Consider the following 20,059-nt stretch of genomic DNA (forward strand, 5'->3'; position numbering starts at 1 on the left):
TTTATTTGTGGTGAAGGCACCAGGCTGCTTTCCCTTCTCGGTGTGGGGCTGAAATATGAAGTCATTCGAAGAATGTCTACGTTTACAATATTCTTCATCACTGACCTGTCCACTTTTAGTTAATGTATGTAAGAATTTAGAAAAGATCTTCCATAAGATCAGAGTGTCACTGGCAATTTCGCAGTTTTTTGTCCTTCCCGAATTGTCCTTCTAACGAGTGATTTAAGTGGAAATGGCCTGTTCAGAGTCCTCCACGTTGCAGGGGTTTGTAGTCACATGGAGGCCAGTCTGGGTAAGGACACTGACATCCTTCCCTGAAGAGTTTTAGTTGGCCAGATGAGTTTTTATAAAAATCCATGATAGTTTTGTGAGTCTCTGTGTAATCCAACTCTGAATTAGTAATTGAATTTAAATTCCACCCTTTGCTGTGGTTAGGCTATTAACCTGGCCTCTGGATTTTAGTCCCGTGACATAACTGTTACGCTGTGGTCTTTCTTTATCCCCCAACACCCCTCTCCCCCGCCTGCCCCACAGCTCCTGTACTCCTTAATGCTGCCTCTGATCAGCTGTACAAATAGTCCTTTAAAATGTTGAGGTCAACACTGACACAGCTGATGCTCCTGGATGCACACTTGCCATATCGCTGACTATTTCCCATACTTTCATTTCTGGATGATACAGTGTGAGCCTTTTCTACTCATAGAATCCCTACAGTGTGGAATCAGGCCATACGGCCCATCAAGTCCACACCAACCCTCTGAAGAGCATCCCGCCCAGACCCGACCCCCTACCCTATCCTTAATCCACCTGGCCTCCACATTTGTGGGCGGCACGGTGGCACAGTGGTTAGCACTTCTGCCTCACAGCGCCTGAGACCCGGGTTCAGTTCCCGACTCAGGCGACTAACTGTGTGGAGTTTGCACGTTCTCCCCGTGACTGCGTGGGTTTCCTCCGGGTGCTCCGGTTTCCTCCCACAGTCCAAAGATGTGCGGGTCAGGTGAATTGGCCATGCTAAATTGCCCCTAGTGTTAGGTAAGGGGTAAATGTAAGGGTATGGGTGGGTTTCGCTTTGGCGGGTCGGTGTGGACTTGTTGGGCCGAAGGGCCTGTTTCCACACTGTAAGTCTAATCTAATCCATGAACACTGCAGGTAATTTAGCATGGCCAATCTACCTAATCTGCACATCGGAGGAAACCCAAGCAGGCACTGGGAGAAATGTACAAAGACAGTCATCAGAGGCTGGAATTGAACCCAGGTCCCTGGTGCTGAGGCAGCAGTGCCAAACACAGCCATTGTGCCACCCACATGTGACTTCCCTCTGTCCCCGGTTAAAAAAAAAACCCTCCTGTGTACATTTGAAAGCAATTTGTTGCCGTTTCATGCAAGCTCCTTTTTCTTTTTCTAACAATGTGTAAAATCAGGGCCCTATATGTCCTTTCTGATTGATGTAAACGATTCCATGGCATGATTTCAAAGGAAAGCTGGGGAATTCTGGCTGAACTTTAGCTTTCAACATCACACAAACTTATTGTCTTGTTTGTATCATGACAGGCAATGAACAACTGAGCTTCTGTATTACAACAATAGCTACACTTCAATTCAATAAAATCCTGGTTGTAAAATGCTTGGAGATATCCTGAAACTGTGAAAGACACAGCTTGGTTTTTTTTTTCATTTTTAAAAAAAATTAAGTTCTTTCTGTCCCTTGCTTGAAGTGTTTGCCTCTCCCTATGTATCTATAGCTAGTTCCTTTTGTGGTACCCACAGTTTGTACACGCTTCTTTTTAAATCTGGGAGGGGTTATGATAGAATTATAGAATCCTGCCGTGTGGAAAGAGGCCATTCAGCCCATCAAGTTGGCACCTACCCTCCAAAGAGCATCTCACCCAGACTCAGCTCCCTCACTCCAAATAACGCCAAATTTCCCATAGCTAATACATTTTGGGCAATTTGGCATAGCCAGTTCACCTAACCTGCACATCTCTGGACTGGGGGAAGAAACTGGAGCACCCAGAGGAAACCTGCACAGAGAGAGGGAGAACATACAAATTTGACACAGACAATCACCCAAGGCTGGAATTGATCCTAGGTCTGTGGTGTTGTGAGGCAGCAATGTCAGCCACTTGTCATCGTGTTGTCCTGTGGCTGAGATGTTCTGGATAAGGATCCTCACTGGGGTGTGGAAGTGGTGCTTCTAATGCTGCAGTGATTCTCCAACCTACCCTCTCCATGGACCACGCCTTTTGGAAAGTTTGTTGTTTAATTGATGCTAGGTAGTTTTAATGGGTTCTAAACCAGAGGGGATCAAATACTGACCTCCCCCCTCTATTGTAGCAGTTTCTTATGTCTTGGAACTTTTGAAGTCAGTTCTTATGGTTTTTAAAAGCTAGTATTTTTGAGCATTATTTTCTATGTAATAGTGTTTTTCTTTTGTAGTAAAAGAAAGTGACAAATAAAATCAATCCCATAAATCCAGTAAATTTGAAGAATTAATAAAGAATCTGTTCCTTTTTTTTAACCACAACTAAAATTTGTGAAAACCGGTCTCAAAATGTCTGTCTGCAAGTTAACTGACAGCTGACAATTATTTACATAGAATTCACTCGGATTCTTATTAAATCCCAAACAGTGTTTTGAGAAGTATCACCAGGCGTGTCCGTTGGCACTTTGAGTTTGTACTGGTTTCCTCCCACAGTCCACAGATGTGCAGGACAGGTGAACTGGCCATGCTAAATTGCCCATAGTGCTAGGTGCATTAGTCAGAGGGAGATGGGTCTGGGTGGGTTACTCTTCAGAGAGTTAATGTGGACTGGTTGGGCCAAAGGGCCTGTTTCTGCACTGTGGGGAATCTAATCTAATCTAAAAAAGAAAGCAAATCCAAGATCATATATGTGGAAATCAATTTCAAAACTTCAACACATTGAGCAAAAATGAAACTAACCTTTCAGCCTCCTTCCACCCCTTTCAACAAACCAGGTACAAACAGGTAAAGACTAAAGAGAAATACAGAGGACTGCTGAGCAGGATCCCATTCTCCTGCTTTTTCCCTGTAACTCTTGATCCCTTTTTATAAATTATAAAGTTCAAGCCCAATAAATATTGGTCATTGATTAGTCCCGATTGCTTAAGCAGAGTTATGCAGCGTTTGATGTAACTGTGCAGTAATGCTATTGTTGCTACATTTCTTCTTAATTATTCATTTTTGTTACTTTAAAGCTGTTTTAAGTTGTGCAGTACCTGGATACTGCATTGTTCTGTGTACCTCAAAAAAAATGTCAATAATTCTGCAACTGATTAATGCTGATGCTTTCAAGATTTTAATCTGTGGAGCAGGCTCGATGGGCTGAATGGCCTCTATTCGAGCCTATATGTTATGGTGAAGTAGCACTGTGGTAAAAGGAGTAGAGTTAATATTTCTGTCACTCAAACATGAGCAGATCAGTGTTTGCTTTAAAGATGAGTTGTTATTTTATTCCCTTTTTCTCTAGGCGGTTGTGTGAGCATCAGTATGGAAGTTCCCCAAGAGTACGGATAAATGGTCATGTGGCAGCCAGGTACCCTTATATCCCAATGCCCTTGGACTACATCCTTCCTGAGTTACTGAAGAATGCAATGAGGTGAGTCCTGTCTTCGCACACAATGGAAGGTAATGATAGAGAGCCCAGGGACTGGGGACTGGGGATGGGACCAGTTCAGCGATGAACCCCCATGCTCTAACTGGCCGACCGTAGAGAATGAGGGAAAATCCTGCTTTCTGCCCTCTGGCCTTGTTCCATGTTGTTAATTATTGAAATAATTAACTTGCTGTGATAAGTGGGTATGTGTCCTATGGTTTGTGACTTGGGTTCTATTCTGCATATCAGCTGATTATCCTTGACTTTTTTTAATTTCAAAAATTATACTTTATTCATAAAAGTCTTTATTTATATAATCACAAATGCAGTTTGGTTCTGTACAGTAGCATTTAACTTTGGCAGAAAGACTATGGTGGACTTTTCCCATTGTGCCTTGGCAGCAGTTGGACTCAGTCTTGGTCCTCGGAATGTGCCAGTCTGCAGCACTTGGTCAAGGTCAACTCTGTGGCACTGTTACATCATAGAGTCATAGAGATGTACAGCACAGAACAGATCCTTCAGTCCAACTCGTCCACACCAAACAGATATCCTAACCTAATCTAGTCTCATTTGCCAGCACTTGACCCATATCCCTCTAAACCCTTCCTATTCATATACCCATCCAGATGTCTTTTCAATGTTGTAATTGTACCAGCCTCCTCCATTTCCTCTGGCAGCTCATTCCATACACGTACCACCCTCTGTGTGAAAATGTTGCCCTTTAATTTCCCTTTTATATTATTTCCCTCTCCCCTTTAAACCTGTACCCTTTAGTTTTGGAGTCCCCTACCATGGGGAAAAGACCTTATTTATTCACCCTGTCGATGCCCCTCATGATTACATAAACCTCTATGAGGTCACCCCTCATCCTGCAACACTGCAGGGAAAATAGCTCTAGTCTGTTTGGCCCCCTCCCTATAACTCAAACCTTCCAACTCTGGCAACATCCTTGTAAATCTTTTCTGAGCGGCTTTAAGTTTCACAACATCCTTTCTCATAGCAAGGAGACCAGAATTGCATGCAGTATTCCAATAGTGGCCTAATGTTGTAGAGCTCTGAAAAAGGCCCATCAGCCTTGGCACCCGTCCAAATGGTTTCCCCTTACCTTCGAGTGACTACTGTCAGCCCTTAGTGAGCTTTGCAAACCCTTCTATTGACACTGCTGAATGTGATAGTGTTGTCTCTCACAAGCACAGACCATTCCATCCTTATGGTCACTTGCTGATGTCACTCATGAAATACAGCCATTCCATCTCACTTTCATATCCATTCTCTTTTTATTCCAGTGAGGGCATTGAGTTGGGAATTCCAATCCAAAAATGTGCTGCCATTTTTGTTTAAAGAAGCTTTTTAAGTATTGGGTTTCAGTGGAGCTCAATGTGAGATCATGCATTTATTAGCATAGACAACACAATTAGGTACCTTAGACAACACAATTAGGCTTTGGAAAGAGAGAATGCTGTCACGGTTGTTATTCTCAGCAGAAATTTGATAAACTAGCTTTACCTTCTCTGCATTAAACAATTTTAATTGGAGTTTTAAGATTGAGTGATAGAAATATCTTGCATGACGTAAAAAATCCAGGACAAAGGGTTACAAACTTAAGATCAGAGCCAGAACATTCAGGAGAGAAACGAAGACCAAATTCTGATTTAAAAAAAAAGGGTCTTAAAAAACATGGAACACTTGCTGACAAACGTCAACACGTGCTAGCTCTGTTGTGAATTTCCAGTCTGGGAGAGATAGAGATTGGTTGTCATGAGTATTGAAGGATATGGAGCCCAATTGGATAAATGGAATTGGGGTGTGGATCAGTTACTATCCCCTTTTTAGTGGGGAACAGAATTAATGTTCTTCCAAATGGCCGCCTCTTTTTCCTATTCCCCTAATCACTTATGTAGTAAAGTTTAACCTAGAGGATATTAAACTTGCTGAAGCTCAGCTTTTGCAACAGTCTGTTTGAGGCAATCCTGAAGATACAACAGGAACTATCTAATGACTTTAGAGAGAAAGGGCCTCTCTTAACTATCAGAAAGACAAAGACCTCGTCAATTATTTTTTAATTTTTCCCCATAACTTCTTTACTAGCAGCTTCTCCAGGGCAGTTAGGGATGGGCAATAATTAATGGCCCAGCCAGTGACATCCACATCCCACGAATGAATTTTAAAAGTAATAAGGTTGGAGGGTGAGCTGTTGATGCATTGTCAGCTGCACTCGAGTGCTGAGGCACTTTAGGGCCATAAATGTACTCTCATGAGTCCAACTAGGAGAAAGTGAGGACTGCAGATGCTGCAGATCAGAGTCAAAGAATGTGGTGCTGGAAAAGCACAGCTGGTCAGACAGCATCTGAGGTGGAAAGTGGGAGGGAGGCTGGATAAGGTCTGCCATTGTTTCTGAAAGCAGCAGTAGCAGAAGTCTGCATGGAGAATACCTTTAAAGAGGGTTCATTTCCAGGGTAGAACTTGGGGACAGGCTCTGTAGATATTTGCAGCTACTGTCATTAATTAGCAGAATCTCTGTTTTAGAGTCTGATTTTCAAAATATGCCAGAATATGAGTCATGGAAACAGATCCTTCAGCCCAACTCATCCATGCCGACCAAGTTTCTACACTGAACTTGGCCCATTTGCCTGCTTTTAGCCCATATCCCTTTTAAATCTTTCCTATCCAAATACATGTTGTAATTGTACCCACCTCTACCACTTGCTCTGGTAGCTCGTTTCATACATGCATCACCTTTTCAGATCTTTTCCATCTCACCTTAAACCTATGCTCTCTCGTTTTGAACTTCCATACCCTGGGGAAAAGACCTTTTGGTATTCACCTTATCTGTGAAGTTAAACATCACACAACACCAGGTTATAGTCCAGCAGGTTGTGTAACCTGGTGTTGTGTGATTTTTACTTTGTACACCCCAGTCCAACACTGGCATCTCTAAATCTAGTGTAGAAACTTATCTATGGCCTCCCATGGTTTTATAAAGTTCTATAAGGTCACCTCCTCAGTCCTACGGTCCAGGGAAATAAACCTCAGCCTGTTCAGCTTCTGCTTTGAACCTTCTGTATCATATAAATTTTGAAGTGATGGAACCAATAAATACATACATTAAATCTGACATTAAGCCCTTTGTGAGTTGCTACATCCAGGTTGCATCTTTGCTGCCTTCAGAAGGAAGAATTCACAATCTGATTGATCATTGTAAAGGCTGTGACATGAACACGTGTTTGTGGCTGTAACCATCTCCTTAATAGCTGATTGCTCCACACTCTGGGGTCTCTTTGTTTAGCCAGTGAGTGTTTCTCTGTGGACAGAGTTGTGGAAGAATCACTCCATGTTCTATAAAAAAAATTACCAGGAGACACGCAAAATCCTTCATGACATTAAACTTCAATCTTGCAAAAGCAAAGCTGTGGCAGCCGGAAAAATGTCTTCCCTGAGTGCCCACAACGTCTTTGCTCCTCTGTAGTTTGTACACTTGTTGTTCCCACGCTTATTGGGTAACATTAGCATAACCAATCAGGCTGGTTTGCTTTGTCTCTCTAAACTAATCAGCGTCTGCCACACTGCTTCCCTACATTACACTTAACCTATCCCAGCACACTACCACTTTCTGTTACTGGAGCCCTGTAATATGATCCCGGGCATGCGCTACGGCATTAAGTTAACTACATAACTGCCAGAGCGACTTCCATAAAAGTAACCCCACTGTTCAGAAGCAGACTGTTAGTGGGATGTTTTGCAGCAGTATCTGAAACTCTCCACCTTCCATCCGAGAGCTCTGTACGTTACCACTCAATCAGAGGCTGCACCATCTCACCTCCAACGCAGGAGGCAGAAACAAAGGAAAGCTAGGCTAGCTGAAAACCTGAAATAACACACATACCCCAGCAATCCCCACACCATCTTGGAATAGGAAGGATAGTTTTCATGTTTTTAAGGTAAAATGGGCAAGATGTCTCACAATGTGCCACATCCTGTTTGGCCACTACCCCCTCCATTCTCCCTGATTTCTGCTGCTGTAACAAATGCTCAGAGATCAGGCATCTTTTGGAACAGTGCCCCCCCCCACTTAACAAAGATCCCTCTGAATCCAGAATGACCAAAACCCCCTTGTGCTGACCTTTTCGGTCAATAGTCCTGTTGTTCAGCTTTAACTTCGTATGTAAAAATAAAATATAATTTTGAAACAGTGCTTTCCAAAAGTGTAATCGGATCCTGTTTATCACACAGGATACAGCTGGTGGTCAGAAACGCCTCTCAGCCCTCCTAGTTCTGTACAGAATGTACTTGGCACCACTCTCTGACATAAAGCATTAAAGAGAGGTCTTGCCTGGCCATTGTTTGTGTTTAAATTTCTTCCGTCTGCACAGTAATTCGTCTGAAATGGCAATGTTGGGAGCTGTGTGGGATCCTTATTATAAACTGTGAAATCTTACTGTTTTGAAATAGTTTATTTCAGAGTCCTGTTTAATTCCTTCCTATAAGAAATGTATGCTAGAAAGCAGTTATTGAATGCTGATGTAGGATTCTCTGAAAAGGTTTCTAACTCGCTCTAGTGTTGACAGAATATTCTCAGACCCTAGAGCCCACTATGTCCATTGTTTCTGTTCCTTCTTGTATTTGATCCATTTTCCTCTTGCTCTGAGCATTTTAATGTCACTCCAATATGACCTTGAAGCCAGGTGTGGTTCACCTATTGCCATTCCCAGTACCTCACTGCACAGATTTCTTTTTTTAATCTACCTGTTCGGGAATGTTACTACATAGCTCTGGAACAGGTAGGAGTTGAACAGAGGACTCCTGGCTCACAGGTAGGGACACTACCACTGCAGCACAAGAGCACACTGCAGTCTCCCCACACCTCTGAACATTCTTTCTTTTCCAAATCACCGTGACATTTTTTTCCTCCATTTATTAACCCGACAGCCCCTTGACACTTAGTGAAAATGTTCGCACCTGATTTCACTATCTCGGTCCCTACTTTTTAAAATCCTCCCATTGGATTAGATCCATCACAATCTGTCAACTTTTAATTTGCTATCCTTTGAACAAACTTTGCGGAGAGAACAAGAGAAACTTTTGCCTCTCCTTTTACAGGTCCCTTCAATTTTCATCCCCGTCCTGTCATTTTATTTGTTTCCAGTTCCAGCTGAGTTCAGTCCGGCTTTGTCCCTCTCCCTTTATCTGGATAACTTTTCCCAATTCTGCTTCCTGTTTCTTAACCTGCTGGAGTTTGACCAGTCTCTCTCACATGACACCATTTGTTCCCTCTCTTGGCTGGTAGTTCTTGTCCACTGACTCTGGTCTCCATGCACAAAGCTTGTGCAGATGAGTAGCGCTCTGTCATTTGTCTTCCTGAGGCACTGGCCATTACTTGAATCTATGACTCAACATAAGAAGCTGGTAACCTCAAACTTTGTTCCATCGGGTTTTCACCTGGTCATGTTGCCTGTCACTCCGGGGAAGTGTTTGTAGTGACCGCCTATGTAAACAGGACTGGATCCCTCGTACACATGTGACAGAAATATTCTTTCCCTTCAAAAAGAAAGTGACAGATTTTACTGTGTAAAGTTACAATGGAGGCGGTGTCAATGGTAAGTGAACCTCTGGTCATGTGGCAAACATATTGCCATTCTGTTGTCTGATCAGCCATGTCATATTGGGTTGATTTCCCTGAATATTTTCCACTGCACTGTCAATGGAGCTAAAGTGCTGGTACCTCACTCTTTGCAAACATTTCTTCTTCCAGCTCCCATGGACCTGGTAGTTGCTGCAATGGTTAATCCGAAGAACTGACTCTCCTATTGATGTACCGATACTAATTTGCAGAAATTGAATTTTGCTTTCTGCAATTTTATATAAACGCTTACAATGAAGTCACTGTTCATTGTAAGTGATGACCTACTTTAGGTTTTGTTGCTGTCCAGCACTAGACTTGGCAAGGAACCCCACTGTAAACATTTGACTTTTGAGATTTTCTGTTTTTTGTGTATTCAGTTTATTTTTAAATGTTGTTTTTCTCCAGCTATAATGATGTTTCTGGGATAATTGACTTGCACTGGGAGAGCTGCAACCTCTGCTGTCTTTAATTATTCAGAAAGAGGTTCGAGTCTTCTATCTGTGAATTTTTGTTTTTGATCCATTTTCATGATGTCGTTGGCTGGACCATGACTTGCTACCTATCCCTAGTTGCCCGTGAGAAGATGCTGGTGAACTGTCAGCTTGAACTGCTATAGACTATCTGATGTAGAGACAGCCAGAGTGCTGGTATGAAAGGAGTTCCAGGGTTTTGATCCAGTAAACTGTGAAGGAACGACTATATATTTCCAAGTCAAGATAGTGTATGAAGATATAAGACACATGAAGAGGATTATCTAAGAGATCAACGTTATGTTTAATCAACTAGGCCAGTGGGCTGAGGGATGGCAGATGGAGTTTAATTTAGACGAACATGAGGTGTTGTAGTTTGGGAAGTCAGACCAGGACAGGATTTGTACAGTTAATGGTAAGCCTGTGGGGAGTATGTCAAACAGAGTGATTTAGGGGTTCAGGTACATTGTTCCTTGACAGTGGCATCACCGGTAGACCAGGTGGTGAAGGAGGAGTTTGGCACACTTTGCTTCATCAGTCACAGCATTCAGTATAGGAATTGGGTCATCATGTTACAGCTGTACAATATATTGGTAAGGCCATATTTGGAGTACTGCATAAAATTCTGGTCACCCTGCTATGGGAAGGATGTTTTAACCTGGAAAGGGGGCAAAAAAGGATGTCACTGAGACTGGAAGGTTTGTGTTATAAGGAGAGGCTGGATGGGCTGGGAAGTTTTCCCTGGAGTGTCAGAGGCTGAGGGGTAACCTTATAGAGGTTTATAAAATCATGAGGGGCATGGATAGGATGAATAGCCAAGGTCTTTCCCTGGATTAGGAGAGTCCAAAACTAAAGGATATTGGTTTAGGATGGGAGGGGAAAGATTTAAAAGGGACCTGAGGGGCAACCTTTTCACATACAGGTTGGTGCAAATATGGAATGAGCTGCCAGAGGAAATGGTAGAGGCTGGTACACTGACAGCATTTTAAAAGACATTGGATAGGTACATGGATAGGAAAGTTACCAGCTAAACAAAGACAAATGGGACGAGTTCAGTGGAAGAGCTGCAATCCTGATCAGTATTGAGATGGGCTAAAAGGCCTGTTTCCATGCTGTATAACTCTATAAATATAGCGATTGTCTGTCTGATAACTTTGTGTACGTTATGTGAAAGGTTGTGTGTATATTTATATCTTGAATTCTGGCAGTGACTTTTAGACGGTGGTTACATGATGGAATTTCAGTATAGAAAACGGAGCTATGGCCGACCAGTGTTTGTCCTTCACATGAGCCTCCTCCTCACCTTATTCTGTGTCGCTCTGCCTGTGTCACTCTTTGTGTATCTGTGTGTCTCTCTTTTTTCTCTCTTTCTCGCTCTTTTTCTTTCTCATTTTTTCTTTCTCTCTCTTCTTTCTTTCTCTCCTCTCTTTCTATCTCTCTCTCTCTTTTTTTTCTCTTTCTCTCTCTCTCTCTCTGTTCCTAAAAAAGTTGTTTCCTTCTGTACGTAGCTTCCTCATAGACAGTTGGTTGTCCCTTGACCACTACACATTAGAGTGGGCTGCACATTCTCACACACCTCCGAGTAAAGAAGTTCCTGATCTTCAGTTATTGGGTCCAAGCTCTAGAAATGCTTCCTTGACCTCTTAGGCCCCTCTACCTTTTAGAACTCCTTTTAAGTTGTGCCATAAAACCAATAACTTTATCCAGACCTTGGGTCTCCTGAAGTTTCTTTTGCCTTCAGATGTAAAATTTCTTAATGATTCAATTTCAAATTTTAATTTTTAATGTTGCTGTGAAGTATCTTGGAATCCTTTTTTATTGTATTAATGTTATATAAATGGAAAATTAAATGTTAACTTCCTTTTGTTTTTAGTGCCTGTACACTTATGACCTCTAGTTTTGGATCCTCCTAAATAGAGCTATTTTCTTTAAGTCTACACTTACCTTTCATAATTTAAAAAACCTATTCTAGATTTTCTCTAGAAAGTGACTGAGATAAGGTAACACTTTCAACTGTTCAGTTTGTCCAGACAGTTGTATCTTCTCAGTTTTGGTACCACCCTTGTCGATCGTTTTTGTACTATGGCAATGGGAAACCAGTGCAGTACTGTATTCCCGTGGGTGGTTTAGCCAAAGCTCCATTTGTAAACCATTTTGTTCACAATTCTGTGGTTTCTGATTTGAGAGCTAGTCCCTGGAACTCTCTAACAGATACCAAATATCCTGTAGAAACCCCTCATTGGGGTGATGGATTTGAATCTTTACTGTCATTCTGAATCCCATTGTTTTAGAATGAAATTGTCACACCTGATACGACTGGGTGAATGTGCAGGTCAGTGTGTATCCCTCTGTGGGATTTGATTGATTGCTTTTCTTTCTCCTTTCACAGAGCGACGATGGAAAGTCACCTTGACACACCGTACAATGTCCCTGACATTGTGGTCACCATTGCCAACAATGATATTGATTTCATTATCCGGTAAATCACCATTTCCTGTTTTTTTTCAGTTGTTTGCCCCTTTCAAGCTGATGACCTCCCCTGATGTGGATAATTTTTTGTTTTGAAGTGTTGTTATTCGTGTGTGAACTATGCAGTTTACTAATTATTCTTAGCCCCAGTTACTGTGGATTAACTGTGGGAGAAGCAGTGGGCAAACTGAGTGTGGTGATTATCTGTGCCAGTCTGAGTGATGTTGTGTCTCACAGTCAGCTGTAAGGGTCTGCTTGCTCCTAAAAGTGCTGGTTACTGCTGCTGCTGTGATGGTACATGAAAGCCCAGCTCCCATCCCTTCCAGCTGGTATTCACCCAGTCAGATTTGTGACTGGCATGCTTGCTTACAGGCTCCGGGTAGTGGAGTAATCCTCGTTGAAGCACAGTCAGTGCCTGATTGAGGGAACGAACAATCTTGAAGATGGAGGCTGAGAATTGACACGCCCAATCCTTGCTGCCAATCCTTCTGTCAGTCAGTGCTCTCCCCACCTTCACTCACAAGTGCCTGGGTTTAATTCAGGCAGCAGTCACTGTTTCACCCAGTGGTGTGTTGCTAATGTCCTTTTAGGGAAGGAAAGCTACTGTGCTTACCCGGTCTGGCCTACACGTGACTCCAGGCTCTTAACAATGTAGCTAACTCTTAACTGCCCTCTGAAATGGACGAGCAAGCCACTCGGTTCAAAGGGCATGTGGGTAGACAGTAAATGCTGGTCATGCTGCCTCGCATCCCATGAAAGAGCTATAAACCAAACTGGCAAACAAAGTTTGAACACCGATAAACATGAGGTAATATGTTTTGATAAAATGGGGAGATTACTTGGCAGGTACAAGTCTCTAGGTAGGATAGAGGAAAATAGGCATCTCAGAGTACAAATACATAAATCACATGAAGTTACCCGGCACATTAACAAGGCCCTAAATAAAAAAAATCCAAATTCTAATTTAAACCTCTGGTGAAACTTGTTATACCTCCTGAAGTATTGCGTGCAGTTCTAGTTTCTATTACATAACAATAAGAGGTATTGGAGACAGTACTGAGATTTATGTAATTGATTTCAAAACTACATGGCATGCACATTAGGAAAGCGATTTTTTTCTTAAAAGGTTGCTTCACTGGATGTCCGCTTTGTGGCTTGGGCCAGTATTTGCTGCCTTGTTCCTAACTGTCTTTGAGAAGGTGGTGGTGAGCTCCACCTTGAACTGCTGTTTGGAAGATTTTAGGAAGAGTTTTGATGGAGTGGGTATATAGAATGGCTAGTGGCCTGCTAACAGACAGACACAAGCGGGTGGATAGTTAGGTTGGTAAATTTAGATAAGGAACGTTGAGGGGATGCTGGTGAAGAACAGAACAATAAATTCCATGTTCTGGGTGGGCCAAAAGGCACTTTCTGTGCTACTTATCCTGAAGAAAGGTATGTCTGCTGTGTATTCCACATGTGCATTATAGAAGCACAAGTGGAAGCAGAACAGGGGTATGACATAAACAAAGGTATGAAATAGCTTATAGTTTCCATACTAACAACTTTCTCTCTTGCCTTGTCTCTTTCCTCTTGTTTTTACCAGAGTTAACAAATTTGATCCCTTTCCATGGTATTTAATTTGAAAGCCTATCTACCTTCCTGTTTATGCAGCTTGCTGAAACATCGTTCAGATATAGATTGTCCTAATGGTAAAGCTGCTATATTTCCCAGTACTGCTACTGGTGCTTCGTGACATGATCCCATTTTTTTTCTCATCAGTCATTGAACCACACGTTCACTTCTCTAATCTGCCACCTTCTAGTTTGCACGTGACTCAGGTGATAACTCCGAGATTAATGCCTTTGAGGTTCTGATTGTTAATTTAGTGCCTAGCTCCTCATGTTGACAATACAGAATCTCTTGCCCCGTCATTGGTTATCAATGTGGATTATAATGACTGGGTCCTCTCCCTTCGACTGCAAATTCTTCACCCCTGAGCAGATTCCCTGGAACCATGACAGCGGCCAGGGCTTCTGGATTTTGCATTTTTCTACAGAAAGAATGCCTGTGCCCTACTACTCCTACATTCCTCATTTCTACTCCGTCTTGACACTGTGGGGCACAAAGTTATCTGATTCAGCTAGCTCCTCCACACCGCAGCCCCTTCTCACCCGAATAAGCAGAGAGACATTGAAGCCTGTAGGGCAGTTGCAAAGGCAGGCAGTCCTGCTCTCTAGGTATCCTTACCCATCTCACTCATAATCACAGCCTCCTTTCTCTGACCACTGACTAAATCACAGACCCTATCCTAAGGGGTGTGAGTACCTCCCAGTACAAAACATCACCCCCCACACACACACCCCAATGTATTGTAGGTGAGCCTGCAGCTCTGAGCCAATGCTGTCAAGCTATAAGCACTTACTGTAGTCTTACTGTCGTTGTGTTTGTTGTAGGTCACACTGGCATCCAGGAGCCCCGACATGTAGCAGCTGTGACACCTCACCCCTTCTGTCAGCTTGTTCTGTTTGAATTAACTACCTAATGATGTATTCAATGATTTGTTTTCTTTTCCTGGTGCATTTTATTAACTCTGCCATCAGTTCCTTTACAATTTTAAATCTTAGGAATAGGATAAATGTTAACCACTTGGTACTCGTCAAATAACAAGCTTCTTCACTTGTGGCAGAGTAAGACCAAATTCCTAGAGGTTGATAAAGTGGAAATAGCAAAGCAAAATTACATTCCCTTTCCTTCCTCGACTCATTCCTTGACTGGATTCCTGATGAAGGGCTTTTGCCCGAAACGTCGAATTTCCTGTTCCTTGGATGCTGCCTGACCTGCTGCGCTTTAACCAGCAACACATTTTCAGCTCATTCCTCGACTTGCCAAACTGCCAGCACTCTGTCGAAAAGTGTGGCTCTGGAAAAGCTCAGCAGGGCAGGCAGCATCCGAGGAGCAGGAGAGTGACATTCTTACCCTGAGCCAGTCCTGATGAAGTGCTTATGCCTGAAATGTTCACTCTCCTGCTCCTCGGATGCTGCCTGACCTGCTGTGCTTTTTCAGTGCCACACTTTTTGACTTTGACTGTCTGGCATCTGCAGTCCATACTTTCTCCTGTCAGCACTTTGTCTGCGTATCACACTCGAGTCTCCCTGGTCATAGAGTCACACACAAACAGATCCTTCAGTCTAACTCGTCCATGCCAACCAGACATCCTAAATTAATCTAGTCCCATTTGTCAGCATTTGGCCCATATCCAGATGCCTTTTAAATGCTGCAATTCTACCAGGCTCCACCACATCCTCTGGCATCTCATTCTGTCAATGTGCCACTCTGTGTGAAAAAGTTGCCCCTTAAGTCCCTTTTTTATATCTTTTCTCTGTCTCACCTTTACACCTACGCCCTTTTGTTTTGTACTGACCTACCCTGGGGAAAAGAGTCATAGAGATGTACAACATGGAAACAGATCCTCCGCTCCAACTTGTGGACATTTGTTTTTCACCCTCTCCATGCCCCTCATGATTTTATGAACCTCTCTGGTCACCCCTCAGTCTCTGATGCTCCAGGGAAAACAGCCACCGTTTATTCAGCCTCTCCCTATAGCTCAAACCCTCCCACCCTGGCAACATCCTTGTAAATCTTTTCTGAACTTTTTCAAGTTTCACAACATCCTTCCAATGACAGTGAGACTAGAATTGAACGCAGTATTCCAAAAGTGGCTAACCAATGTCCTGTACTGCTGTAATATGATCTCCTAACTTTGATACTCAATGCACTGACCAACGAAGGCAAGCATACTAAATGCTGCCTTCACTACTCTGTGACTCCACTTTCGAGGAGCTATGAACCTGCACTCTAAGGTCTTTTTGTTTGGCAAGATGCCCCAGGACCTTACCATTAAGTGTATAAGTCCTGCCCTGATTTGCCTTTCCAAAATGCAGCGACTCACATTTATCTAAATTAAACTCCATTGACCCATCTGATCAAGGTCCCGTTGTACTCTGATATAACCTTCTTCTCTGTCCTCAAGGTTTGTGCGAAGATTTGTAGCTTGGGTGCTCGTTGTTGTGGTTCTGTTCGCCGAGCTGGAAGTTTTTGTTGCAAACGTTTCGTCCCCTGGCTGGGCGACATCATCAGTGCTGTGGACCCTCCTGCGAAGCGCTTCTTTGATGTTTCTTCCGGTATTTATAGTGGTCTGTCCTTGCCGCTTCCGGGTGTCCGTTTCAGCTGTCCGCTGTAGTGGTTGGTATATTGGGGCCAGGTCAATGTGTTTGTTGATCAACCACTACAGCGGACAGCTGAAACTGACACCCGGAAGCGGCAAGGACAGACCACTATAAATACCGGGAGAAACATCAAAGCAGCGCTTCGCAGGAGGCTCCAAAGCACTGATGATGTCGCCCAGCCAGGGGACGAAACGTTTGCAACAAAAACTTCTTCTCTGTCCATTACCCACCGTTTTTGGTGTCATCTGCAAACTTACTAACTAGACCTCCCTATATTCACATCCAAATCATTTTTATATAAATGACAAAAAGTAGTGGACCTAGCACCAATCTTTATGGTACTCCACTGGTCACAGACCTCCAGTCCGAAAAGCAACTCTCCACCAGCACCCTCTGTCTCCTACCTTCGATCCAATTTCATATCCAAAGGATTAGTTCTCCCTGTATTCCATATGATCTAACCTTACCAACCAGTCAGAACCTTGTCAAATGCCTTACTGTTGTCCATGTAGACAACGTCCCCTACTCTGCTTTCATCAATCTTCTTCATCTCTTCTTCAAAAAATGACATCAAGGATTGTGAAACTTGAAAGGGTTCAGAAAGATTTACAAGGTTGTTGTCAGGGTTGGAGGGTTTGAGCTATAGGAAGAAGTTTAATTGGCTGGGCTGTTTTCCCTGGAATGTTGGAGGCTGAGGGGTGACCTTAATAGAGGTTTATAAGATCAGGAGGGGCATGGATAGAATAAATAGACAAAGTCTTTTCCCTGGGGTGGTGAAGTCAAGAACTCAAGGGCATAGGTTTAGGGTGAAGGGAGAATGATATAAAAGAGATCTAAGGGGCAACTTTTTCACGTGGAGGGTGGTGGGTATATGGAATGAGTTGCCAGAGGATGTGGCAGAGGCTGGTATAATTGCAACATTTACAGGGCATCTGGATGGGTTTATGAATAGGAAGGGTTTAGAGGGATTATGGGCCAAGTGCTGGCAAATGGGACTAGATTAATTTAGGATATCTGGTCAGTATGGACGAGTTGGATTGAAGGGTCTACTTCCATGCTATACATCTCTATGACTCTACGTTTGTGAGACATGATTTCCCACACAAAAAGCCATGCTGACTATCCCTAACAGACCTTGCCTTTTCAAATACATGTAAATCCTGTCCCTCAGGATTACCTCCAACAGCTTGCCCACCATTGGTGTCAGGCTGATTATTCCACTGTTACCTGGCTTTTCCTTACCACCTTTCTTAAATAATAGCACCACGTTAGCCAACCTCCAGACTTCCTACACCTCACCTGTGGCCACCAGTGATGTAAACATGTCAGCAGGGGCCCAGCAATCACTTCCCTAGATTTCCATAAAGTTCCAGTCCCAGGGTTTTGTCCACCCTTTTGCATTTTAAGACGTCCAGCACCACCACCTCTGTAATGTGGACACTTTTTTCAAGATATCACTCTTTAGATTAGATTCCCTACAGAGTGGAAACAGGCCCTTCGGCCCAACAAGTCCACACCGACCTGCCGAAGCGTAACCCACCCAGACCCATTCTCCTACATTTACGCCTTCACCGAACACTACGGGCAATTTAGCATGGCCAATTCACCTAAGCTGCTCATCTTTGGACTGTGGGAGGACACGAGCACCCAGAGGAAACCCACACAGACACAGGGAGAATGTGCAAACTCCACACAGAGAGTTGCCTGAGGCGAGAGTTGAACCCGAGTCTCTGGCGCTGTGAGGCAGCAGTGCTAACCACTGTGCCACCGTGCCGCCCTTTAGTTCCGCAAGTTCTCTAGCTTCCATAGCCGTTTCCCCAGTAAGCACTGATGTGAAATACTCATTTAGTATTTCACCCATCTCCTGCAGTTCCACACACAGGTGACGTTGCTGATCTTCCAGGAGCCCTAATCTCTCCCGGGTTGCTCTTTATGTCCATTAATATATCGGTAGAGTCCCTTTTGGATTCTCTTTAACCCTATCTGTCAAAGCTGTCTCCAGTTCCCTTTTTGCCCTTCAGGTTTTCCTCTTGAATTGACTCCTACTGCCCTTATATTGTTCTACGGATTCACTCAATCTCTGCTGTTTATACCTGATACATACTTCCTCAATTTCTCTAGTCACCCAGCTATCCCTACAGATCCTGGCCTTGTCCTCTGCCCTAATAGGAGCATACAGTCTCTGGAGTCTTTCATTTTTGAAGGGTTCCCACTTTCCAACTGACCCTTTACCTCCAAATATCACCCCCTCGCCTCCCCCACTAGGTCAACTTCTGAAAGTTCTTGCCTAATACCATCAAAATCGGCCTTCATCCAATTTAGAGTTTTGACTTTTCGATGAGGTCTATTCTTCTCCATAACTATATTACAACTAATAGAATTATTTTTGCTGGCCCCAAAATGCTACCCCACTGACACCTCAGTCAGTTGCCCTGCCTTATTTCCCAAGAGGTGATTAAATTTTGCTCATTCTCTAGTATGTGTGGTCACATACTGAATAAGAAATTTTCCTTGTGTACACTTCCTAAATTCCTCTCCATCCAAGCCTATGGTGTTCCCAGTCTGAGTTTGGAAAGTTAAAATCCCCGAACATTAAGCCCTCTTATTCTTACAGATAATTGAGATCTCTACACATTTACTTCTCAATTTCCTGCTGGCTTTTGGAGGGGGGAGGGGGGGTCTATAGTACAAGTCCAGTAAGGTGACCATCCCTTTCCTATTCCTCAGTGTGCTAGGTGACCTTTGCTCCTCGGCCAAGATCAGTCTGGTTATGTATCCTGTTGTTATTCCTGGTTGCTCTGTCTGAGCGTTTCCCTCATTGCCAACGTTGGAGTGAAAGTCACTGTTGTAATGATTTGGTTCCAGACCTCATGGATGCAAAGCCTTACGTAAAATCCAGTTGTTTTTTTCCCGACACCCAGTAAACATTTTGTTTGTGGCCAGCTGTCTTCGTTTCCTGAAAACCTCGTGTCCATACGGATTGCTGCCAGGGGTTCTGAAACCTGATGCATGAGTAAGCAGAATTCAGACCACAAATGTTTGTGGAGTTTGATTCAGACTTAACTTGCCAAAATATTTCAGACGTCACCAGTCCCACCCTCAGCTGTTGCTAAGCTATCTGACTGCTTGTTCAACATGGAGTCATACAGCATGGAAATAGACTGGTCGGTCCAACTTGTCATCTGTGTTGACCAAATATCCCAATCTGACCTAGTCCCATTTACCAGCATTTGGCCCATATCCCTCCAAACCCTTCCTATTCATGTACCCATCCAGATGCCTTTCAAATGTTGTAATTGTACCAGCCTCCACCACTTCCTCTGGCAGCTCATTCCATACACGCAGCACCCTCTGCATGAAAAAGTTGCCCCTTAGGTTCTTTTTAAATCTTTTCCCTCTCACCTTAAATCCATGCCCTCTAGTTCTGGACTCCCCTATCCCACGGAAAAGACCTTGTCTATTTACCCTATGCATGCCCTTCACGATTTTATAAACCTCTATTAAGTCATCCTTCAGCCTCCAACGCTCCAGGGAAAACAGCCCCAGCCGATTCAGTCTCTCCCTTAAGCTCAAGCCCTCCAATCTCACCAACGTTGTTGTAAACCTTTTCTGAACCCGTTCAAATTTACCAAGATATTTCCTATAGCAGAGAGAGCAGAATTGAATGTAGTATTCTAA

General features: G+C 43.3%; 1 protein-coding gene across 1 annotated transcript in view; it reads left to right on the plus strand.

Annotated features, from left to right (window-relative positions):
* Positions 1-20,059, plus strand: part of bckdk (branched chain ketoacid dehydrogenase kinase) — a 57,406-nt gene that overhangs the window by 26,451 nt on the left and 10,896 nt on the right. Inside the window, exons 8-9 of the mRNA XM_060848137.1 lie at positions 3,489-3,617; positions 12,094-12,183. Of these exons, the coding sequence (XP_060704120.1) occupies positions 3,489-3,617; positions 12,094-12,183 (219 nt within the window). The remainder of the gene's footprint in view (positions 1-3,488; positions 3,618-12,093; positions 12,184-20,059) is intronic.

Source organism: Hemiscyllium ocellatum, chromosome 31 (genome assembly GCF_020745735.1).
Source record: "Hemiscyllium ocellatum isolate sHemOce1 chromosome 31, sHemOce1.pat.X.cur, whole genome shotgun sequence".
NCBI lineage: Eukaryota > Metazoa > Chordata > Chondrichthyes > Orectolobiformes > Hemiscylliidae > Hemiscyllium > Hemiscyllium ocellatum.